The 26,122-nt window shown below is 41.3% G+C and overlaps 1 protein-coding gene across 1 annotated transcript in view; it reads left to right on the top strand.

The window, feature by feature from the left end:
- The window catches only part of PANK1 (pantothenate kinase 1), a 54,364-nt gene extending 29,711 nt beyond the window's left edge, over nt 1-24,653 (top strand). The window contains 6 exon segments of the mRNA XM_021699586.2: nt 1,156-1,508; nt 10,268-10,521; nt 15,100-15,276; nt 15,777-15,900; nt 19,698-19,823; nt 23,135-24,653. Of these exon segments, the coding sequence (XP_021555261.1) occupies nt 1,156-1,508; nt 10,268-10,521; nt 15,100-15,276; nt 15,777-15,900; nt 19,698-19,823; nt 23,135-23,194 (1,094 nt within the window). The 3' untranslated portion in view covers nt 23,195-24,653.
- The last annotated feature ends 1,469 nt before the right edge of the window (nt 24,654-26,122 follow it).

Genomic DNA, 26,122 nt, shown 5'->3' with positions numbered 1-26,122 from the left:
AACTTTCCAGGTCGCCTCTAAATGAAATCGGCCTGTTTAGGGAGCTCACCCTGTTCTTTTAATAATAAGAAAAATTATGATGATGGAGATTTATTTTGTTATAGATAAACATCTCGAGCAGATTTCATATATATTTCATATATATATATAATGTACACGCACACGCATGCAACATGTCGTCCCCTAAAGGCATGCCTTCGTGTTGCAGACCTGGTCAGGAGCTGTGCCTATTGGTGGGCTTGCCTGTCAGAGGCCATGGTTCTTCTGGTTTAGCAGTTCCCAAGGCTGCAGATTGGAACCACTAGGGAACTTTCAGAAAATAGTCATGCCCAGGTTGCAGCCCTGAATTAAATCAGAACCTGTGGGAGAGGAGAGGAGAATCGGGATGCTGAAGGCGATTCTAGCCCACAGCTGGGTTGAGGACTCCTTAACAGGCCATTCTGAGGCAAAGAGAGGTCTCTGCTTCATGAAGAAAGAAATGAGCTATGACAGGAGCTGTTCTCTTTAGAGTTATGCTACCGTAGGGTCATCGTCTCTCATAACCCACTCACTTCCTCCTTCCTGCTTATTCTGTAGATTAAAGCAGCAGACTCATGTCTTGTAGAGTCAGCTTGTGGAGGCAAAAATTGAATGCTGTAACAGTTGTCATTGAAAAGTGCCCTAGGAGTGTCCATGTGGGTTAGAGACCAATACGCCTCGTGGTCCACCTAACATAGCCAGTGTTTCCCCTGGTGTTGAAATAGATGGTTGTTCTTTGGCCAAGATTCTGATAAAATCGTTAGCATTTGGGAGCATGGTGTATGCAGAAATAGATCTTTAAGAATTGGAATTGTACCCAGCTTGGGAAGATACTCGAGCCCTAAGAAGCCCTGGGAATTGGGACAGGCCTAGGGGACTGCAAAGTCCTGTTTCTCTTCTCAGGCTCAGTCTGAGGCAGACCCTGAGTAGAGTATGGGCAGAATCATGGGCACCATTTAAATGGTGAATTTCTCCTTGCCTGTGTCTTCTTTTAGGCACATAGAGTTGAAGGTAGGGGCATTGGATGTTAAATGCACATACAGATGTGACACCACTGCATTTCATTATCAGATATCCAGAAATTGAGCATCTCTTTAAATGCAGAGAATTCAACAGTACTATCTTTCTGCCCTCTAGCATTCCCCTGGTTCGGCATGGATATCGGTGGAACACTGGTTAAACTGGTCTACTTTGAACCAAAGGATATTACAGCCGAAGAGGAACAAGAGGAGGTGGAGAACCTGAAGAGCATCAGGAAGTATTTGACTTCTAACACGGCTTACGGGAAAACCGGGATCCGAGATGTCCACCTAGAACTGAAAAATTTGACCGTGTGTGGGCGCAAAGGGAACCTGCACTTCATCCGCTTCCCCAGCTGTGCGATGCACAGGTTCATCCAGATGGGCAGCGAGAAGAACTTCTCCAGCCTTCACACCACTCTCTGCGCCACGGGAGGCGGGGCTTTCAAGTTCGAAAAGGACTTCAGAATGGTATGTCAGCTTTGTGCTTGGTACAAAACAACAAAACCGCCTCTCAGAGAAGGAAAGAAAGCCTCTCCCGTGTCCATAATCATGGCTTCTCGTGTGGAAGAGCTAGACTGCTAGCCTTGGGACTCTGGACAGGTTCACTTCACCTCTCTGTGCCTCAGTTCCCTCCCGTGTCTGGATAGTTCATACCTCATAGTGTTGTTCCATGCAGGATTAAGTGAGAAAATATGTACCTGGCGCTTAGTAAATGCTCATAAGTATTAGCTATCGTCATCATTCTTTTAACAGCTGTGTGTTCCAATTTCCCCATCTCTGCAATCAAGATAATCTCTCTACTGGCCAGCCTCAACACACAGGGAATAAAATGAGAATAAAGTGCAATAAAAGATGTAGAAAATAAAGAGAAAAGAAGGTTAGCTAGGTTCAACTGAAGTGTCTGGGTATTAGAGAAGAAAGGGTTGGAAGATTTGGGGGTTAGTCTTGCCAGAAAGTTGAAAATATAGTAAGGTAAATTGTAAAGTACACTTTTTCAAAGCCTGGAGTGCAAATTACTGCATTCTGTCATAGAACCAGTGTATTCAGTCTTGCCCTAAAGTCTAGCATTAATGAATAAATTAATGAATCAATACATTATTCGTGGTATTTAATGAAGCTATAAATACAAATTTTATTTGTATCATCAAAAGTAACATCATTTATCCCACGGAGTGTACTAAGTAGTTTCCAGGAGAGCCGGCAACGGAGTCCTGGCACAGTGCCCTGAGTGAGACTGATGATAGCAGGTTTTGGTTTTTCTTCTCAGTCCCCTTTCCCGACATATCCGTGGAATTTGATGCTGCCTCTCACCTGAGTGATCCATGGCATCTTTTTCCCACCAAAGGGGCCCAATGATCAGAGTTTTGAAACTGAAAAGGCTGAGATCCAGGGGCATGAAAATTAAATTTGAGCTCATGGTTGGAAAAGCATTGAACCTGAATTCTAGCATTGAACTAGCTGGGTGACTTTGGGTGAGACATTCCCCCCTGGAGCCCTCAGTATTATCATCGGCAAAAAGGTGGCAGTAAAGTGCAGAGAGAAGGGAGGAGTTCTAGAACATCAGAACCTGAAGTCACCTTTGGAGACCAGGAAGTACAGCATTCTTGTGCGACATGGATTAAGAAACTAAAGCTAAGGAGGGATTAAGGGGCTCTAGCAGTGCCTCCTAGTAAGAGCGGGTCTCAGCTCAGTTCTGACTCAGAAGAATATGCTGACCCAGCCCTAGTGCTGAGAACTCCCCAGGTCACCTTATCTGGGCATCTCCACTAGGGAGCCTCAAGAACCCAGGTGACCTGGGACATTTTGCAACATCCCTCAATGCCTCCGTTCCTCCTCGGGGTAATGTACGTTCTGGGGAAAAGTTACTCAATATATGTTGGCTGTGAGCAAGTGTGTTTCTCAAGGTTCTGAACTGAGAAAGGTCGTATTTTAAAATAACCAAGATAAAGAAGCCTCTACTTCTTCAGGCAGGCTGCTGGAGGCTAATGAATAGATCGGAGCAGGGAGTAAGTCCGGAGTATTTGCCAAACAGCCTGGCTAGCTAGGGGCATATATCCATAAAAGAAAGGAAAAGGGCTGCCTTCTGTTTCCACGCTCAGTCTCAGGCAAAATGCAGACAGAATTGATCTCTTCCCATAGCCTGTCTGTCAGTATGCTAAATGCCAAAGTGTGCAACGATGGATAGGTCTTCTCATCCTCTTTTCTAGGCCTTCATTCACTCACCCAACAAGGATTTATTGCGCTCCTTCTGTGCGCCAAGTACTGTTACGAACAAAACAAAGCCCCTGCCCTCCAGGAGCGTATATTCTAGTGTGGGGAGACGGTCAGTAATTAAATAAGCAAACGAATATAGAAATACAGAATATACCACTATATCCTATGTGTGTGTATGTATATATGATATATGTTATGGAAGGGGGGGGAAAAAGCAAGGCAAAGGGGATAGTAAGGGTTGGCAGAGTTTTAGTGCGATGAGGTAACATTGGAGCAGGAACCAGAAGTAATGAAGTAAAACAGGCCAGTATCCCAGGAAGGGTATTTTAGGCAGAGGGAACAGTAAGTGCTAAAACCCTTAGGTGTGCTGAATCCAAGCCCTTCCCTCTTCCCCTTTCCAGAATAGAAAATTGAAACCTGGTTATAAATGATCAATATTTACTACTGTATATATTAAGCAATCTGACAAAATAAAGCAGTGCATATTCTATATATATTTACGTATATAAATATATATATACTAATATATATATTTTAAAGTCCTGCCATTGTTATTGTATAAAATCACTGTTTTTGGTATAATACAGCTTTGCAGAAGTGTATTTTAAAAACCTAAGTAATTAGAGCTAACTAAAAGACATTTAGCAGACCCTGAATAGTTTGTAATTGCTATATCTAATGACTATATCCTTTTCACTTATAGTGAATATATTTAATTCTCAGATAATGTCAACTAGTCTTCATCCAATTTTGAATATACAAGAGCTATAAACCATGAGACAAGCATTAAGTTAGACTCCTGTGTGGAAGACTTTCAACTGAACAAAGCTACGTTTCTTGTTTCCTTTTTCTTTCCCTCTCTTTCCCTCTCTTTTCCTTTCCTTTCGTTTCCTTTCCTTTCCTTTCCTTTCCTTTCCTTTCCTTTCCTTTTCTTTCTTTCTTTCTTTCTTTCTTTCTTTCTTTCTTTCTTTCTTTCTTTCTTTCTTTCTTTCTTTCTTTTCTTTCTTTCTTCTTTTCCTCTCTTCCTTCCTTGTTTCCTCTTTGCTTCTTTTAACATTTAGGATCACTTAAACTTCTGACTGGCAAAAATTAGCCTTCTGAATTAATGATACACCAAAATGGACACAAAAGAAAAACCTAATCTAACTACAAATGGCCTAAGAAAGTGATAAGCCAATGAGGAATCCCACCATTGAAGAAAGTGATCCTCAAGGGGAAGACTTGTCTATCCCCTGTCTCTATTCTGTGAGTTTTGTTTTTGAAGAACCGACCAGAATATTTTATGTACTAAATCTAATATTTTCATCCACAGCTACACTTCCTAACTTCAACAGGAGTATTCTTTATTTTATTTTATTTTTTTAACATTCTTTTTTTTTTTTTTTAAGATTTTATTTATTTATTTGAGAGAGAGAATGAGAGAGAGCACATGAGAGGGGGGGAGGGTCAGAGGGAGAAGCAGACTCCCTGCCGAGCAGGGAGCCCGATGTGGGACTCGATCCAGGGACTCCAGGATCATGACCTGAGCCGAAGGCAGTCGCCCAACCAACTGAGCCACCCAGGCGCCCAACAGGAGTATTCTTTAAAATGCAAAGTATTCTAATAGAGAATGCATAGGGAAAAAAATCATCCTTTTTGTCCATCTAGCTCTTCATTATAATAGATACTTTTCCTTGTGAGTTTTGTTCAGTGACTCTTTCAGTTACTTTTCAAAAAAGACCTATGCTATAACAAACGGGATGTAACAATAATCTTATTTGGTTGACATGAGATTTAGGGAACAGAAAAGGATCTTCTGGTGGCTTTATTATGTTTTTCTCAAGGTGTGAGAACTTAAGAATTGGCCTTTCTTAAGCCAGAAATCTCTAAGGAAACAATCTAAAAAAGTTAAGAATAGTGGGGAAATTATCAGGAGGAAGGAGGACAGTTGTGGATATGTGAAATTCTACATCTAAATGGACCATTCAAGAACATTTATTAGCTTGGTTCCTATTATGAATCCAGGGACTGATTCGTAGTATGGCGGCAGCATGAGGTTTGGTAGACAATGTCATTCTCCACTTGGGTCTGGCTTGACTCTTGACCGCTGGTCTGTGGCCTCTTTATCATTGGGTGCAGGGAGGAAGAAGCCGTCTTTGAGGTTTTGTCATATTTCTCACTCACAGAATATGTTTGAAATTCATCTCTCTCAGGTCTTCTAGGTCTCCTTTGGGAAGAGAAAAGAGCCCTGAGTGAAATTTGTAATTCAGAATCAACTATTTTATAGGCAAATTATTCTCTGTTTAGTAAGATAACTTTTTCTGCCACTTCCAATATGATTTACGGAGCCAGTGTCCTCAAAAGCACCTTGGAAAGTGTAAGGTATCATACAGATATGTATTTTATTCATTTCTGAAATACAATTTGGTGACTTATTTCTCAATTACAGGGGGGTTATTATAACTGGTTTGGGGCAGGTCCATAGAATGCCCTCATAGGAGTAGTTATGGAATCTCTTGGGATAGCTTTTTACCAGATTTATCTGTTTAACTCTTTAATTAGTATTTTTGACAGACTGAGCTGAAGCACATACGGACAACCTTTTACAGTTGTATCCTGAACATGCCTTGTGTTTAGGATCCATCTTTTTTTCTAATATTAGCATACCAGAATCACTGAATTCCCTCTACAAATTAGTCTTCAGTGTGGAAATAGTGTTTTGACTAGTGGACTAGCGCATTTCAACTTGAGATAAGAAGACCCAAATTATTTTACTTCTCACATAATTAGAACCCATGTGTATAGTTCTTTACAGTATCCAAAACATTTTCACACAGGCGTCTCATTTGATTCTTGAAGGTAGCCCTGTGAGTTAGCTAGGGCAGGTGCTCTGTGACCTTATCCAGTGTTTGTTCTCACTGGGGTCATAGACTCATCCCAGTTCTTCAACGCCTACTACTGTGTGGTCCGAGGACCAGCAGCATCAGCATCACCTGGGATACTGTTAGAAATACAGTCAGAACCTCTGGGAGTGGAGCCCAGCCATCTGTGTTTGAACAAACCCTCTGAGTGATTCTGATGGCTCCTATAATTGGAGAACCCCACTGCACCCACACACTTGCTTGAGTGACTTTAGTACTAGGCACAACCATGTGAGTTCATCACAGTTGTAGTTTGAAAGTTTTTTCTACTCTGCTTCTTCCCCTACTTGCTAGCCTTGGGATCCGGAATAGGTCACTTAACCCACTGACCCCTGGTGATATATTTCATCTGCAAAATGGGTCGTAATAATAATAATAGCTTCCTTGCCTGAAGTCCTACAGATGAGATCCATATAGTTTTTTATTAGCTTCCATTATTTACACAGAGTTTGTTTGAGTCTTAGGACAAGCTGAGGTTTGTTGGTTTTATATTTGGGGAGTGATTTAAAGCTTAATGATTTAGGAATTGGCAGAACCCATATTTTCTAAAAGTGCTAAGGAGACTTACAAGCAGTGGGATGCTGAGGCCAGTTCCTACTGGCTTAAGAGAGCCCATTGTGTGCATGTCTTCCCAACTCTGTGTTTAGTGACATCATGTTGGTAGCTTGAAATTAGCCATCATGGGGGCAATTATACCACAGAAATTGTAAATGCTATAAACTAGGCTTTTGCTCCCAGAGAGCTGGTTGCTAAACATTTACCAGCACACCTTGGTTACAAGGTTATGTTCACATGAGCTATAACTTCATCTGCATGCTGAATCTGATATTTCAGATCTGTCATCATTTAGGACCCATCATAGAGATCAGCATTAGAATATATATAAAATTAATAGGATGGAAGTCAGCATCAGCCTACAGATATGTTTGGTTGGCCTGCAATATTTACAAAAAAAAATTAAATAGCTGTCAGCTAATTAATTACATTGAGTCCTCATTATGACATGGCAACAATGGGCTGCAGGTGAATTGCAAATATGTATGTATTGTCCTCTGTGTGTGTTCTGTTACATTACATCTAGCCCAGGGCTTTGCTCTTTTATGTTTTCTTACTGTCTCCTGTAGGCGTTTGCATTTGCTACCCCTGATAGAAAGAAAGCTAAGCCCAGAGAAAGAGTGTTTTTCCACAGCTAGGATCTGAGCGTGCTGAATGTTCCACTGAGTCTATTCAGTTGTATTTACAAACTACAGAGTGTGAGAAGTAATTCCCATCTTGTTCTGAATTTCAGATGGCCCCTGTGACTCTCCAAGTTATGATTTGACTCACTGCTTACATTTGGGAGCCTGGACTTTTCTCTGGATGGTGAAGACTTTTAAGGGAGGTCTCTATAGGTCTCCGTGAAAGTGACGAATGTTTCTGTTTCCCTGTTTGGGAATGCATGACCCAGGCTTCAGAAATATCTATCCTTCAGTAAAGCGGATAGCAGAGATGTTTGGTTGCTGCTGGCACTTTATTTGAGACTGAATTTGAGATAACAGTGTTTCCTTTCAGATCAAAGTTGTGTGTGCTTAGTTTATTTGCCTTGATAGGTTTTTCTTTTTCCACAGCATAGGTTCAGGATGTCCTGCTGGACACAGTGTGTCTCTGTCTGTGTTTGTGATGTTGGCCCTGGGCATGAGCTGTTGATATTGTTGATGGACCCCTGATTAATTTTTAAGCAGGTTAACCTATGGTCCCACGACTGGCTGATGAAATTTCTACTTTTCAGTTTGGTTTGATCCAAGAAGTGGTAACTTTCCCTGTCCCACTTAACAGATGTTTATTAAGCAACTATTATGGGCCAGGCCTTGGAGCATGGTGCTCAGGGGCACCTGATGAACCAGAAAATGAACCAGAATGTGATTAGTGCTATAAGTGGAAGAGGTTAATAGGGCTGAGGAATGGAGAGGACAAAAACAGCATTTACATGGCTGTGTCTCACTGCCATCTTCCAGGTCTCCAGGTAGTTCTATACCTAAAGTATTACCCGCTTAAAACGTGTAATTACTTGCTTCTCACTCAAACTTTTCACTCGGTAAAAAAGGAAATGTTTGGAATCATTTATGAGGTAGATTTACTTTATCAGCTAGCGTCATTTAGGATGATGGTTTCTGGGGACCTCCTTTCTACTTGCTAGATGGTATGCTGTCTGATTCATGACTCACTGAATAGAGCCAATTAGATCTTTAAATTAAAAAAAAAAAACAAAAAACCCAGAATGATTGTTTCTTTGTATCAAGAAAACTTGTACCACCTTGCTGGTAACCTATTCAAACTAATTCTGCTCTCTAAGTATAGATTTAGTGGAGTTCGTTGAATGGGAAATTCAGATGAGTGATATGAAGTCAAGAGTATTCTTCCAGCTCTTAACTTTTGTTGCAAATATGTGTGTATTTTTGGCAAAATATCTAAGTATAGTACTTGTATAGGTTGTTTCCAGATCCCGGAAGCAATATGCATTATGAAAACAAGAGAAGAACAGCGAGTCCCTGGGAGCTTTTTGCTAGTTGTATCACTTAGGGAAAGTTATTTAGGCTCTGCAAGCCCTACCCATAAAGCGCGGATAAAACATCTACTTAGAGGATTTTGTGAGAATTAAATGATCTACTACAAGTTCTGGGTGTGTAATGAATAACAAATACTAGCTATTATTTTCTTAAAGATATTTCTTTAAAAGTTTAAGTTAGATCTTACAAATTATCTTCCTTCGTTGGCTTTGTGTCGTGTTGGTGATTATTCGATTTATTATTATTATTTTGTTGTTGTTGTTCATGGGAAATGATCATCAACCCAGACATCTGGATCAGCAATAATTCTCCTCTCGGGGACCATGAATTAAACTTTTAAGGATGCAAAGTGGCCACTCTCCCCTAAGGCTGCCCCACAGCCAACTCATCCCCATTTACTTTTTTCCCCCTATACCTGGGAGAATGGGAGTTTTTGTCTCATAGGAGCATGAAAAGACACTTTGGGACCATCCCTGCTATTCATCAAAGAGCCAACATTTTTTGAGCCCTTTGTACATATATTATTATCACGAAATCTCTACAACAACACTGTGCAGTGGATAATATCCCCATTTTACAGAGAGGCAATTGAGACTTCTCAAGTGAAATAACTTGCCCCACATCCCTCAGTTAAGTGCTAGAGCTAGAATTCAAAGCCAGGTCTATCTAACTGCAAAGCCCAGGCCTGGGAAGAGGAGAGTTGGGTTTTGTGGGCTCAAAGGTGATTGCCCCCAGATCCCAGGCTCACCATGCCTCACTCAGGACCGTGTGTGTGGGCAAGTGTGGGGTTCTTCCTGCTTTCAGAACGTTCTCACTCTCCTCCCCCTGCGGGGCAGCCCTGGTCTTAGTGATACGCCGTATTGGTTTCCTGTGGCCACAATGTGGTAACCAATGGCCACAAACGCAGTGACTTAGAACAACAGAAATGTATTCAGTCATAGTTCTAGAGGTGACCAAAATCAAGCTGTTGGCAGGACCACACCTCCTTCTGAGGCTCTCGGGCAGATTCCATTTGCCTCTTCCAGCTTCTGGGGGCTGTGGGCACACCTTAGCCTGTGGTGGATGGAGTACTCCAGTCTCTGCCTTCGTCTTCACAGCCTTCTCTGCCCATCAGATCTTTCCCGTGTGTCTCATAAGGAAGCTTGTCAGTGAATTTAGGGTCCACGCAGATAACCCAGGATGTTCTCTTCATCTCAGGATCCTTAACTTAATCACATCTTGCAAAAACCCTATTCAAAATCAGGTAACATTCACAGGTCCTAAAAATTAGGACCTGGTCATACCTCTCCGGGGCTACCAATTCAACCCATTACACATGCTCCTGGATGCTTTTCCAGCGACCAGGCAACTTCCTGGCCTTCAGTTCCCACTGTGGGTAGACATGAGGTCTGACAAAGGCTGCTTTTCTGTCAGAGCCACTAATGATCCACAGGGTTTCACAACTTGGAGTTTTAAAGATGTTTTCATGCTTTTACAGTTAATGACACATGTTCAGTCCAGCTAAAAGCCCCTGGGGCTTCCCCTGAGGTGATCATAGCTTCTCTCACAAGGTTTTGTTCTCTTTCAGATTGCTGACCTGCAGCTCCATAAACTGGATGAACTGGACTGTCTGATTCAGGGCCTGCTTTACGTTGACTCCGTTGGCTTCAACGGCAAGCCGGAATGTTACTATTTTGAAAATCCCACAAATCCTGAATTGTGTCAAAAAAAGCCGTACTGCCTTGATAACCCATACCCTATGTTGCTGGTGAACATGGGCTCAGGGGTCAGCATTCTAGCAGTGTACTCCAAGGACAACTATAAAAGAGTTACAGGGACCAGGTAAACACAGTTTCTACTAGGAGAACCTTTCTGTACCTAAACCCAGGCCTCTTCCTTGAAGACCAGTTTATACAAAGGTTATATGTATCGAACACATTTTTCAAAGAAAGATCTTACCCTTCTCAGCCAACCAAAAAAGATTTATTGCATGATATGTTAAAATAGTAAGAGGGTAATTTATGTAAAGGGTCATAAAACCTAGTCCTTAGCCTGCTGGAAACTGGTCAGGTTGAGGGAAGAAGGATCGCACACACCACAGCAAAAGGCAGTACGTGGTAAGTGCCAAATGAATTGCGGGGACAGGAAGAAAATAGAATCCAGAAGTAAGGATGCTTGGGATGGTCAGAGAGGGCTTCAGAAGAAACCTTCTTTTGGAATTTCCTTGGTGCCTAGCACAGGATGAATTGCTTGACATAATCCGTCATTCCAACCAGTAAACCAAACTGAGTTTACCAAAAAATGTTTTTTTACCCTCAATTGGATGTTCCACCTGAACGCCGGAATAATTGGCACACCTCACAAGGAATTTTGGAGTGCCCCGGACAGGAAACCAGCCTGCAAGTGCAGCTGGGCAGAGTGCCTTGTTCTTCAGTGCACACGCGCCTCAAGGGCAGATGTGCTCAGCTCCCTGCTGGCTGCAATTTGGCATTGAGCAGAGAATCCAGGGTCAGAAATCACTGAGAAATTCTAGTGTAAACATAATTTAAAAAGTTTTTCTTACTTCCAAGTGAAGGATTTGGTATGAGGTATTTCTCCCGCTTATGAGACCACAAAACCTGTTTTTGGAGGAGTAATTTAAGGAACGAGTGCCATGTGGCATGTGCTTTTGGACATGATATCGAAACCATTGTTTTTAAAAGATGAAGATATGTAACTTTTCTGGGCCTCAGTGTCCTTGTTTGTGCCACGCAGGGGGTTGTTTCTTAGATAGGTTCTTTGGGCATTTCCAGCGCTGAAATTCTGCAGCACTTGTCATCCATTAGGAGAGGAGCACTGTTTTTCTCCCGTCTATCCATGACCTGTGACGGGTCTGCATCAGTCCGTGACTCCACTGGGGAAGGGAAGATTGAGCCCCCCAGGGGATTTTGGCAATGTCTTGGAGACTTTTTTTTTTGGCCGTCACAATTGGAGGTGGGGTACAACTGGCATCTAGTGGCTAAAGATCGGGGGTACTGCTAAATAGCCTACCATGCACAGGGCAGCTCCCCAACAACAACAAAAGTACTGACCCTCAAAAGTCAATAGAGTACTGCTGTTGAGAAACCCCAGCGTGTGGGGGCACACACACACGCGCGCATACGCACACACACACATTCTCACTGAATCCTGCCTGTGTTCAGAGTAGAGGATGTTAATTGCCCCTGGGCATACCTTTTCTCACTGAGCATACAGAAACTCAGCTGACTTGCTCACCGAAGAGTCACAACTGACCCATGGCTTTATGAGGACTGTCAGGAGCATCAAAGACAAATGAATATTTCAACCGAGCTGGTTTTACCTTAGAAAGCGATCGCCTCATTAAAGTACAGTTTTGAAGAAACCTCAGACTTCCTCCCAGGAGTCATTGAATTGATAGAGCGAGTCCCAGGGTAACAACAAGCTAACCACTGTCCTCAATTAGAGATATTTATCATTTTGTTGATTAACACTTAACGAATTCATGAATCACAATCACAGTTCTATTTTCTCAAACTTGGAAGTTCCAAGAATCTGGATCATCTTCTTTAACAGCGGCTAATGAGCTCATTGTGGTGTTTGGCTTCTGTTACATGTGTAATCATGCTCATAAATTCCAGTTATTGGTAAATGCCCATTAATGACCAGTGTTTTGCAGTCTTCAACAAATCCTGTCTGGATGCCCAAGTTCCCCTGCGAGTGCTTTTCAACGAGTAGTTTTGGAAACGTGCTATAGCACACTGAAGGTTAATGGAGAGCCCTTCTGGGGGCTGCCGCAGGCAGGGGAAGGGAAGGAAACGTCTATTCATGCTGCAGCCCTTCTGGTCCAACCAGAGTTATTCTGCCAAAGGCTTCTTTTGATCTAAGTTACAAAACCACTGATATAAATTATGACGGTGAGCCGCGAACATGAGTGTGCGGAACACACTTTGGGAATCACTGATCTAAGCAAATGGCCTCAGCTTTAAGTTTGCTACTGTTATTGTGAACTGAGAGGTGTAACTCCGGGGTTTTTGTTATCAGGCTGTGCCCTAGCTTCTCAGACATTTTTATTTTTACGAAGCCACAGCATTACAGTAGATCAGTTCAGTTCTCTTTTAACAGATGATTTTAAATGGTTTGTTTCGTGTTATGTGTGATTTTAGTGCATCTTAGATTAGGGAGCAACGCATTTTTTTTTTCTATTGATGCTACTCCAATTTTATTGTAGAAGCCAAAGGAAAAAGAGGACTTTGCAGCCGACATTGTTGCAATGTGCAGATGATTAAAAGAGGAATGTAAAGAATTTTGAAACTTCGGTGAAAGGAGTAGTACAGCTCATCTCATTGTTTTGGAATCTATTTTAAGAGCACAAGCACTCAGTAATTGAAGGTTTCTTCTACTTTCCCCTAAAATCCCTCACTACAAGGTTGTTGGGTTTTTCAAAAAATAATGATGCTATTCAACAGCTGTCTCTGGCCATATGTTTTTGTCTCCGATTTGCTGAGGGTCTTACTGTGTCTGCTGCAACAAACGATGTGTCTGGTTGTGAGCAAGAGCACCACATTGACTAAATACCGGTTAGCAGGTTGAGGATATGAATAAAGTGCTCTTCTGCGACTGCATTCTTTCCTCCTGCCTGCAGCGTGCCCGCTACGTGAATGCATGCTCGCTTTCCCCATGCAGCCCCGATGCGTGGTCCGCAGTCGCCGGTCATCTTCCAGTCACACAAAACACTTCCGTCCTCACTTGTACCAACACATCAGCTGATGAACTGCCTTCTTTCTAAGTCAGCCAGTGTCTCCCGTTGCCTATGCTTGGAGTAGGCTATTGAATGCCTGGATGAATATCAATTCCTGATGTTCAAAGAGACCTTATTAATGTGGATGAAAGCAGCTAGACGGGTGAGAAAAGACTTAAAAATATGTAGAGACAAATCCCGAGGGCACGCAAACCAAAATTGTTCCCGTTAAAATACACGAGCTTTGTAGGGCAGACTGAACCTGACAACGTGCATGACACGCCGTGTTAAATGTAAATAAAGATAAGCTTTCCTAGAGGAATTTCAACATCTCTCCCGTGACTGAGCTGTCAAGGCGGTCATGTCCATGGAGCTCTTGAGCTCCTCCTGGTGCTGCACCTTGGCTTTGGGTAGCTGCCGCCGGTGGCGCCTAGCTACCGAATTTTCCACCAGGAGCTATCCTTTCCATCAAGTATGTATTTTTGTGACAATCGCTACTTAAGAACTATTACATACAGTTTCACTTTAGGTGTAATTTAAAGAACTGTGCCCGTCTACAATCTGGCACCTTCTTGTTAACAGTTACTGACATGAAATATAATTTCCCCTGAAGTTTCTTTCTTCAAATTTAAATTCAAAATAACCTCAATTTCGACTTGGATTTTCTCTCAGAATGGAAGTCCAGGGGCTCACAGCTCTTGGAGCTTGAGAACAAACTGATGTGAGCAATTGACTCTTCTGCATATGCTTGTCTGCATCTGCTCGTGGTAAATAGAGTAAAGCCCATGCCCGCGTCCATACTGCCAGGAGGTCACTGGTGGTAGCTTTACTCTCAGTCTCCTTTCTGTCACGTAACTGTGATATTCATACGCAACTAAATTCATTCTCACCTACCATAATTAACTTCTGTCTAAAAAGACTGTTTTAGGGGAATTTTCCCCAAAGCGACTGAAAGCTTTTTAAAACATAGTTGAGCATTGAAACCCTTTTATGACCTTTGTTACTATATTTGAGTATTGGGTAGTAAGTAAAATATTAATAACCTTTTCCATAGTCTACAGAAAAAAACCCCAGTGTGTGAGCAATCAGTGGTTTCCTTTTAGAAATTTCTGAGAAGTTTCAATGAGATTATGTCTGCTAGAGGATCGAGGTCAAGGTAAAAGATACGGCCTCTGGACTGGCTGTTCCTAGCAGCCCTGGGTCAGTCTGGCTCTGCATTGTGAACTTCATGTACATATGGTTTCTTTTTCCAAGTATTTGTATTCGGCTACATTTTTTTTTTTCATAGCAGTCATTTCTCTGGTTATTTGCTGCTTTCAGACCAACCAAATAAGAGAGATCCTGAATTTGGCCCCATTTTATAGCTGTGAAGACTGAACGAGGTACTTAGTTTAGCGGCTAGCTGAAGGTCTCACAACGGAAATCAGTGAGAGTCTTTCTCTGGTTTTGTTCTTAAATTCAAGGGCAAGTTTTCCTTGATGTTCCTTTTTAGCCTCTGCCCTTTTTTAAAAAGAATCCAATCTACCCTAAACTTGTGTTGCACCCTACACTTTAATTCAAGTGCCCCTTTGTTTTTCTTCTCCTGTTTTTATTAACCCATATTAGTGATCTTGATGTAGTTGGGGACTTGGATGGGCATATCATAAAGTAAAATTTAAAAATAAACCTTATTGTTCCTTCAGTCTTGGAGGTGGAACATTCCTAGGCCTATGTTGCTTGCTGACTGGTTGTGAGACCTTTGAAGAAGCTCTGGAAATGGCAGCTAAAGGCGACAGCACCAATGTTGATAAGCTGGTGAAGGACATTTACGGAGGAGACTATGAACGATTTGGCCTTCAAGGATCTGCTGTAGCATCAAGGTAGAGACGAAGTAGCTAGGAGCAGTAGCGTGTGAACAAGGCAAACTCTCCACCCTGGCCATTCACTTAATTATCTTTAAAATGTCAACCCACCAGCCTGGTGCAAGTATCTATGGTTATTGGAGCTCAGACTTGATCTCCCGCCCTTTACGAAGCATTGAAATGTTTAGCCCCTGATGCTTGTGCTTAAAATAGGGCAGCTTTGAAAGAAGGTTCTGGAATACTGCAACAGTTTCCCCTGTTCCATTCTTGTCAATATATCTAGAGAACATTAAAAAAAATTTTTTTCCCATTAATAGCCATGCTACTTTGCCCCTATTAAAAAAAAGGGCAACCAACCATTCACATTGTAATCCTGTCTGCTTGTAAAACATGGTAGCCAAATCAGGTCATTTAAATTTTAACAGAGTTATTCATAAAGCTTTCCACAGTACTTTGGTGGAAGCGTGGGGCCTGCCTGAGGATGATTTTGAATACTCTCGCTAATATTTCCAACATAGCTTTGGCAACATGATGAGTAAGGAAAAGCGAGATTCCATCAGCAAGGAAGACCTCGCCCGAGCCACACTGGTCACCATCACCAACAACATTGGCTCCATTGCTCGGATGTGTGCATTGAATGAGGTAAGGCCTTAATCCAAAGGAAGGCTTGTGTCATTCATACACATCATCTTTAGTGATGCAAAACTGTTGACCCTTACAAAATGATAGATCCTTGGGAAACCTGCCCTTTGTCCTAGTCACATCTTGTAGAACATGAGGGGTGTGTTTTGGGGAATGGAGAAGAATATGCATCTTATTTTAAGTAGGCACTGGATAATAAATGATAAGCCATCCAACCACAGAGTCCGGGTAAAATCACAACTCGTGCCATAGCCTCTCTGACCGTCATTATTACCACCCACCTACCGAAGTGTGAGGGAAAGCCTGGCTCATCCTTGCAAATAATTGCAGGTAAAACGCTCCACTTGTAATATTCGATATTCTCTCTGCTTTCAGCTTCTTTACAGTGTTGCCTTGTGGCATGGAGTTCAAGCAGCATTGTACAGGGCTATCAAAGCATAGAGAGCTTGCTACAGCTGAGGCCAGCCAGAGCCCCAGGCACAAGAAGGGGTGGAGCTGGTGACAAAGCTTTGGGAACGCGTTTTGAAACACTGCAAAATTCCTCTGGGAAACTAGAACCCTTTTCTGTAACAGAAGACATGTAAAGTACAACAGCTCTCACTGAGTTGTGTTAGGAAGACAAGAAAGGGCTTGGGACAGGCAACGGGTAATAGAAGGGTTAAAGAAGCATAGTCGCTTCAGTAATAGAGTTTTTAAAAAGATAATTTTAATAGAAACACAGAAGACAGTCAAACCCGAAGTGTGTAGCCAGCTTGGATTTTCACACACACACCTGTGTAGCCATCACTCGGCTCAAGAAATAGAACATTACAGGTTCTGCAGAAACCGCCTCCTGTCCCATCCTGGTCGAGCAGTGGGCGTTTAAACAGGGCAAGAGGCGATCCTGATGGTGGGCGGTGCCAGTCCTGCCTTGGAGCTCTGGGATTATGAGAGAAACACGCTCCTTTACAACGTTGAGTAGAATATGTCTCTGGTCTGTGGCTCAGGGTCACCACTTTTTATGTCCCCGTGTGAGATGGAGTTCAAATGCAAGGCTGAAATGCAGAGAAAGAATGTATCCCAGACACGTGCCTTTCAAAGTCCACTTCGGTCACAGGACTCATTTTAACAGAGGATTTATTTTTTGACATTAACCTTTAAAGGGAGTTTTTCCAAGTAGGCAAACAACGCCTGACTAATGTGTGTGTTGTGGGCTGTCCTCGTGCACTCTCAAAGGTCACTGAGCCCCAAGGTCCCCGGCCCCACAGAGTGGTAGATACCCTTTCCCCTGCTTTCCACAGACCTTGAGTGAGCCAGCAGGGGGCCTTTTTACAATGATCATATTCACTTTAGGGGGAGGGCAACGGATTTTATTTTTCACTTTTGATTTCAATTTCAATACCATTTATCGTTGGAGTATAGCAAAAATGGCAGTTTGAAAATATGGCCAGGGCGCCTGGGTGGCTCAGTTGGTTAAGCGACTGCCTTCGGCTCAGGTCATGATCCTGGAGTCCCGGGATCGAGTCCCGCATCGGGCTCCCTGCTCAGCAGGGAGTCTGCTTCTCCCTCTGACCCTCCTCCCTCTCATGCTGTCTCTCATTCTCGCTCTCAAAAAAATAAAATCTTTAAAAAAAAAAAAAAAGAAAAGAAAATATGGCCAGTGAGAGGAATCACCGATCACCTCCCGCAAGGGCTTCACTGGCTGGCGTCCTGCCAGCGCAGGCTCCCTGTGGGCGCACCCGGAAGTGGCGGCCATTTTCCTGTGAGAGTCAAAACGCAAGCTTGAGTCATTGCTGAGGGCGCTGGACTCGCTGAGTGGAGAGTCCTTGAGCTCAGCTGTTGCACAGAGGGACACCACATTTACTGACTCTAAGATTTTTTTTTTTTTACTGCGATTATTGGAATCCTGTAAAATGCTTCGCCATCAGCATTGAATTTTTTATTCACAGTTTTGAGTAGAAAATACAAACACGTAATACAGAGTTCTAAAGACACCAGAAGGATGTACAGGGAAGTGGGTAACTGTTTGCACCTGTCCTGCAATGTTAGCCTTGCTCGAGGTAGCCGATGATTTTCAATTTTGGTGTCTTATTCTGTATTGTCTGCAATAGAGCAGAAACATATCCTTCCAAAGGCAGCAAACTCTATATCACATTCTTGCTTTTTAAACAATTTTATGAGATATAGTCACATCTCATACAATTTACCCTCTACATATTATTTTATGTCTTGCTTTGGTTGTGTGTCAACCTTTTATTATGAAAATTGGTAAATATACGTAAAGGAGCACAATAATATGAAGAACCTCCTTATAGCCGTTAACCCTAATCAACAGTTAACAAAACTGTGCCACACATGCTTTATCTGTTTTCTTCTTCCTCCTCCCTCTGTTCCTGTCTCCTCCTCCTTCTCTTCTTCTCTCTTTTGCTAACATATTTGAAAGCAAATCCCAGAGGTTATATCAGTCTACCTTACATACTTCAATATGGACTTCTGGAAACATTGCCTCATGCTTTTTTACATGATAATGCATGAGAGTGTTATATTTTCCCTACCTCAATGTTATTTTTAAAAAAGAATTCTGTTGTTTCTTCTAGTCTTTTTTTCCTTTATTCTTTCTTTTTTTCTTTTCTTTTCTTCTCTTCTCTCTTTTCCTTCTTTCTTTCTTCCTTCCTCTCTTTCTTTCTTTCTTTCTTCCCCCACAGTCATATCTTTGACCCACCTGGAATTTATTTGAAATAAAGAATGTCCATCAGCTTTTATTGCCATTCTATTCCTTCTGGCTCATTACCAGACTAATGCAGGCCTGGGGCTTTGAGGAAGTCCTACGTTGGACTCCCTTGTTTTAGAGGAAAAAACAAAACTCCTAAATTTAATTAAATTCTTCTTTAATCTGAGTTACTTACTCTGAGTGTTTCTTGTCACATCTCAGTCTGGGCAGTTTGTAGCTACTGTTCTTATTTGTGGAAACTTATTAAAACCACCTCCCACACCTCTACCCATAGAAAATATTCACAGTAGTTAATGGGCTTATCAATTTACATTGTCAAAACTTGAGACAGTTAAGAGGCCATATTCCTAGATCCTGATGACTCTTGATAGACTGAACAGAAAAGAATGCCAGCTTCTGGGACTCCCTTCCTTTGACATAAGTGACCATAGCAACTGGCTCTGTGAGTGAGTGGGTGGTAGACAGGCTGAGCTCAGTGTTAAGTGTGTGTGCAGAATGCAAATCCATATCCATATCAACAAAAGTATAGATGTATTTTTCGTTACCATATTTCAACCCACATGTTGACCAAACAGGATTGGCCACCATATAGCCCAAGGATAGAGACTGGGAATTGTTTCTTTTTGTATTCTGGTGTTTGGCATAGAGCAAACTGAGCAAACTTGTTAGATGAATAACCCATGCCAGGGCCATTTTATTTATGAGTTGGTTATAATATTTTATAGCTGGAAGTTGGGGGAATTGAAAGGAATGCAAAGGCAAATTTAGCTGAACTTGAACTCCAGTTAAAATTTTATATGTGTATTGGTAGCTGAATTTCATATCAGGCCTAAGTCAATCTGACATAACACTTGCAAATAAGCCCAATATAAGTCACTGCCTCACCGAGCCAGAATCTCACCCTTTTGTTCTTTGGAATGCAGTGTGAAGTTTATTCTACTTCATCGTAGAAATGCTGAAATAATTTCACTTAAGAAACAAATTGATTCTGCAAAGTCCTGGGAGTGCAGTGAAGTATGGAACATTGGATCTTTACTAAATGCTATTTTTATACCATTATTTAATTGTTCTTTAATTTTTTTTCCAGAATATTGACAGAGTTGTGTTTGTTGGGAACTTTCTCAGAATCAATATGGTCTCCATGAAGCTGCTAGCATATGCAATGGATTTTTGGTCCAAAGGACAGCTAAAAGCTCTGTTTTTGGAACATGAGGTAGGTCAAGTCTGCATGGACTTAGCTGTCCTACATGGAGTGTATTTGGCTTTGTCTAACTGTTGAGTGAGTCCCTCAGTTTTAAAATTGGTCAAGTAGAGGGGCGCCTGGGTGGCTCCGTCGTTAAGCGTCTGCCTTCGGCTCAGGTTATGATCCCAGGGTCCTGGGATCGAGCCCCGCATCGGGCTCCCTGCTCCTCGGGAAGCCGGCTTCTCCCTCTCCCACTCCCCCTGCTTGTGTTCCCTCTCTTGCTGTCTCTCTCTCTCTGTCAAAATTTAAAAAAAAAAAATGTTTAAAATTGGTCAAGTAGAAAGAGTTGCCATTTAAACTTTGCATTTATACAAAGGATAAAGAAGAACTATATATAAAATGGAAGCTTTCTTCTCCAGCAATAAGGACTGGTAGCTGGTTAATTAAAAAAAAAAAATCAGAGGCGCCTGGGTGGCTCAGTCGTTAAGCGTCTGCCTTCGGCTCAGGTCATGATCCCAGGGTCCTGGGTTCAGGCCCTGCATGGGGCTCCCTGCTCAGCAGGAAGCCTGATTCTCCCTCTCTCACTCCCCCTGCTTGTGTTCCTGCTCTTGCTGCCTGTCTCTCTGTCAGATAAATAAATAAAATCTTAAAAAAATTTTAAATTTAAATTTAAGAAAAAAATCAGCTAAAATGAGTAATCATTAAAAAATACCTCTCTACTTTAACCATTTTATTGTAACATAAAACATAAATGTTCATTCACTCATCAATTTCTTTGATGTAGGACCAAGGCCTGTTTTTGACCATGGGTTCTGCTGTTATCCTTTTTTTCATAATCCACAAATATTATATGCCTTCTTTGATTTCTGATTTATTTCTTTAAAATGGATCAAGAGATTAAAGATACCTATGAAACACTCTGGTTGCACAATCCTTCTAGATTTTTCCCTCAACCTTTCATGTGTATTGGGATCCACCCAAGTAGAGAGTAATGGTTTGTGACTGCCTTTTTCAATCTTTTTTGAGAATTTAACTGGATTTTCATAGAAGTGACCAATTTATTTTGTACTCTTTTTATTGGTTTAGGTATTAACTTAGATTATGACATTAACATAAAACTGTCAGAAACAAATCTGAGGATAAACACAGCTGACTCTTGGCAAGCAGACAACTGCATTGGTGAGAACAGAAGTGCGGGGGTTGCTCAGAGGAGCCTGTTGGCCCAGAGAGGCTGGTGTCCTTAGGCTTTAGCAGCCTGTCTGCAGAGGATATGAACATCAGTTAGTTGAGAGAGTCCCTTCTATCAAGTTTCTACAATCCCATAAATCAAATTTCTAGAGTAAGTGAGGGACCTTTCTCTTCCCTACCTCCTCTGCCACCTTCTTTAAAATCAGTACTGTAGAGAGCAACTGTTTATCAGGGCAGGTCCCTAATCCCTGGTGTGTATTGTAGTAGAAAAAACTTTGAGAGAACTAGTATCACAAACTTGTAATGAATAACTACTCTGGCATTTTTCTCATCTTCAAACCAAATTATTTATCTGAAAAGCTGCCCATGTATTTACAAGTTATTTAGAGTTTCCTAGGCCCGTGTTTTGTTTTCTTGATGCAGATAAAACAATAGGAATTTAAATACTAAATAGTTAAGGCCCAGTGATAGAACTTAATACTAAAGAAAGCCTGTTTTTTAAAGCAGGCTTAAAGCATGGAGCCATAGAACTTTTGGGGGGTGAGGGGAATGGAGTCCCAGAATTTTTACCTCCCCTCTCCCCCAACCAGAGTACCTCCCTTTTTACCTACTTATTTATCGTTTCCATGTAAGATTTTGTTTGAAAAAGGAAAAAGTACCTCAGCTTTTAAAAAGCAATTAAAACGAAAAAAGAAAAACCACTGTTCCAGTTCAGCTAGAGTTGCCATATTTAGTGATTAAAAATACAGGACACAGTTATTTTATCTGGCATTTATCTATATTTTATCTGGCAAGCCTAAATCCAGATTCTCTTCAACTAAGGCAGAAAACAAACTCTGGGAGCCATCAGGGATTAAAAGCCATCCACGAGGTCATATGGGGAGTTAGTTGGTGTAAAATAGGGAGTGAGATTCCAACATTTTGGGGAAACTCACTTCTGTAGGTAAAAACACAGTCACCTACGTTAACTTGTACAATCCTAGGCCTCTGTGGACTGTGGCTTGGCTTTGTTATGCGCATGTCATAACTCGGTCTCTGTAGCCAGTGAAAGTGGAGCATTTTTATAGCCCCTTGTAAAGATCTCTCAGAAAGGGCTCTGCGTTCTTAGATTCAGTCTGGCTTAGGCAGGCCTTCCTGGAGGATACTGTGGAGAGAGAACTTTGGGGAGGAGCTGGTGGGACGGTTTTCCTGTCCTGCCTCAGGAGTCCTCACTCAACGGAGTCTCATTCATTCAACTAACAGGATTGAGAAGTCATCAGCCAAGCAGTAAAGACACAGCCTCTTGACTGACTAGGAGTCTTTACACAATGACCCTACCTCTCCATCTTTGTTTTAGCCTTTGTAACATGGGGTGATAATAATATTTGTCTCATAAGGTTATTGTGAAGATTAAATAAATTCATGTGAAGTGCTTAGAACTATTTTTAGCATATAATGAGGCCTCAAGAAATGTTAGCTGGCAGCCACCGAGGCAGAGATCCTGTCGCGTAACTGCCAGTCCTGGCAAGCGGCCTCCCATTCGGGTTGGTGACTCTTGAGTCAGGGAACAGGCATGGAGTCTCAGACCTTTTGGAAACCAAGTTCTCTAAACATTTTTATTTTTCAGTTCCTTTCACTTTCACAAAAACATGGGCTTTTATTTTACAGATGAGCAAAGTGCAGCTCCGGCTGATGTAGATGCCTTTCTAAGATCTGCTGAGGGAAGCTTTGAGTTCTCATCTGTGAGATACAACTTGGAAGTCAGACAGATTTGGGGTTGAGCCCTGGCACAAGTGTGTGACCCTGGAAGGGAAATTTACTTTAGTACTTTCCATTTCTCATCAGTGAAATGGGGTTCATAGTATGGATTTTGCCATGGCACAGATTAAAATGCAATCATTGCAATTCTACCAATCCCAACAGTCGTGTAGTACACACTAAGTGCCAGGCATTTCCCTAAGCGCTTTATTTACAGCCGTTAACTTATTTAAGATAGAAAAACAGGTATATCTAATAAATATTATGACTATTATTCTACAGTGCATGGCAGAGTTCAGCTTTTAAGGTTTTTTTACCTACAACAGTAGGGAGCAGCATTCCTAGAATTATTAAACACAGTAAGCATTTGGCTGTTTAGAGATCATCGTGCGCAAGTTTTCCTATTGCTTTTGTAGGGTTATTTCGGGGCTGTTGGGGCGCTGCTGGAACTGTTCAAGATGACTGATGACCAGTAGTGATGACCAGTGGACGGAAGAACCTTCTGTGAGAACAGAGAACTGAGAGTTGCCGCCGGAGGAGGTAGATGCCGCTGTGGGACGGAAGCCAAGCCATTATGGCAGATGAACCTGCTGGATTTGTAAATAATTTAAAATCCTTCTAACTGATCTTTTACTCTTGGGTTTTGAGCTGATGATTCAAAATGGGGAATACAAGAGTTTTTTCTGTATACTGTATTTTTAAAAAAAAAAAAAGTTTGTGCAGCGAGGCCAAACCTACGAATTTTATGCATTAACCTTGAAAAGTTGTATGATGTGTAGGAAGGACCTGAAATGTAAGTGCTGTTTATTTTTCTTCTGGGGTTTACTGATCCGTGTGGTAATTTTAACTTCATTTAGTAATGACTCTAGGAGATTCTACCTTTACTTATATTCTTCATGACGTTTCATGATTTGCTGTTGGTTTCAAATGAAACTACAAATCTGGCATGTTTTACTGTGAACACAATTTTGTTTGTTTGTTTATATGCCTTTTTTCGTCTTGGTTTTTTTTTTTTTTCTGTTGGAATGTCTTATGGAGAAAGAGAGTCCTTCCCCCTGTTTCTGTCCTCAAATGACTCCCTCTCCTCCCCAATACCTTTCTTTAACCTAATTGTTCGTATCAATCAAGGTGCTGACCAACTCGATATGAAGTTAAGCACGAGATTGAAAGCTCTCGAAAGTGCCCTTGATGAGAAAACTCTGAAAGTGTTCATGAATTTTATGAGTCAGGCAAAAGTTGAAAATGATATTCAATTTTGTCTTAACCCTTACGAATATGCAATGTTTTGTTGGATTTATTTTCTGTTAGGTTATATTAAATTGAAATGTTTCTCTGATGAAATGTCCTCACTCATGCCCAGCCTATGAGTGGCAGCAAATCCTTATGCAGGACTTTGGAACTTCCCAGGTAAAGTCTCCCAGTAGATTAACTATTCACATTGGGAGAGGGGGGAGAAGTCATGGGTTGAGGTGTCAGGTAATAATACCTATTTGTTTTGTACACGTATGTACATAGGAGCTTTGTAACAAGGCATCTTAAATATTAACATTTTTTCATTTGAAATATTTCAAACTGAAAACTGTATTTCAATCCCAGTTTCTAATATTAAAAAAAAAATCATGATACTGATCTCTCTATACATATTTTTTTTCTTTTTTGAAAGATGTCATTGGAACTGATGGGTAACTTTCAAATGAGAGTCTTGTACAAATATTGAAACGCATGAGGTCTAATGATTTAGAACTGATTAATCTTTTGAATTGAGCATATTGTTGAAAGGGATTTTTCAAGGCAGTGCAATTCCTCCATGATGAATCTTTCCTTTTCTGCCTCCTGAGCACCATCTTTAATTGCCATATCTTCAAGTCTTGAAGAACATGATGTTAATTGAAGTGTTCACTTGTCTGGTTGAAATAAAGCCTGTTTCTGTTGTGATGTTTTTAGTGTATATGTTATTTTCATTTCTTAATCTTCATGTCCATATTATCTGCTTTTGTACCATAAAATGAATGTGTTGTATTTTTGCTACCCTACATTTCACAATTTGAGGCTTTCCTATAAGGGTGTCTTCAATTGAAGCTGTAACTCTATGCAGAGATTTTTTTTAAATAGCTTTATTGTTCTTATACAACTGACTCATTGCCAAAATACTATTACTATATTTGGTAATTCAAAAAATTTTTCAAAATTTGGTCATCACAAATACATTTTATTAACTTCCACCTGGCTTAAAAAAATTCAAGCAACTAAGATGTTCTTGAAAAAGATAAGTATAAAAATGTACATGTGATCTACATTAGTGCCTTTTTTGACTATTCCCTTCTATCAGTCCTACTCTCCTCTGTCAGGTAATAGTAGAACTTGGATTATGGTTCTGCAAAAGAAATCAGGGCAAGTTAATGTAATTATATAATTTTTTAATTATCTGGAATCACTTGATCTTTCATTGCAAATGCATAAGACATTGGTTTAGCTGAGGAAATCAATTCTTCCACTATACAAATATCAGTAAATGTTGGCTACCTATAGCCAGCCTTTTTTTATAATGAGTAACTTGTAGCCTGAGGATTTTTACATTCACTTGAATCATAGGGACTTTCCTTTGGCTCAACATTAAGAAGAAACTTGACAAGACTAAAGAATTTTTATCTTGAACTTGTGAATTCAAGATGGTCAGGTAGTCTAGAGCATCGCTTTTTTTTTTTTTTCCAAAGATTTTATTTATTTGACAGAGAGAAACACAGCGAAAGAGGGAACACAAGCAGGGGGAGTGGGAGAGGGAGAAGCAGGCTTCCCGCCGAGCAGAGAGCCTGATGCGGGGCTCGATCCCAGGACGCTGGGATCATGACCTGAGCTGAAGGCAGATGCTTAACGACTGAGCCACCCAGGCGCCCCGAGCATGGCTTTTGATTGTGAGACAGCTTCAGTGTGGATCTCCCTCAGCCATTGCCTACCTGTGTGGGCAAGGCATTAACCCTCTCTCTAAACCCTAGCTTCTTCATTCATAAAATAGAGCAAACTGTTTCACCTCCATGTTTAAAGAGCTTAGCACAAAGGCTGGCAAATAGTAAATGGTAGCTACCGGGAAAAGAAAAATAGATGTCTTAAACTAACGTGTGAAATCAGTGATAACTAACCTTCTAGAATGTGGGGAACCTCTTTTAGCACAGGGATACAGATCTCCCTATGCTAGTACCTGTCCACAGCCCTGTGTCCACAATTCCAAAATTCCAGACTCTTAAAATGTATCCTTACAGTCACTTGACAGAAAAAGCTGACTTGAGCATTATTTATCATACTCTGTAGGATTCTTCGCATGTTTTGTTGCAAAGCTACTAATGTGTTTGATTCTGGAGTACTGCCCCAGACCCTACTAGGGGTGTTAAGTGAACAATTCTGAATTT

The sequence above is a fragment of the Neomonachus schauinslandi genome, chromosome 6, assembly GCF_002201575.2.
Source record: "Neomonachus schauinslandi chromosome 6, ASM220157v2, whole genome shotgun sequence".
In the NCBI taxonomy this organism is placed as follows: Eukaryota; Metazoa; Chordata; class Mammalia; order Carnivora; family Phocidae; genus Neomonachus; species Neomonachus schauinslandi.
This window is presented reverse-complemented; position numbering and strand designations above follow the sequence as displayed.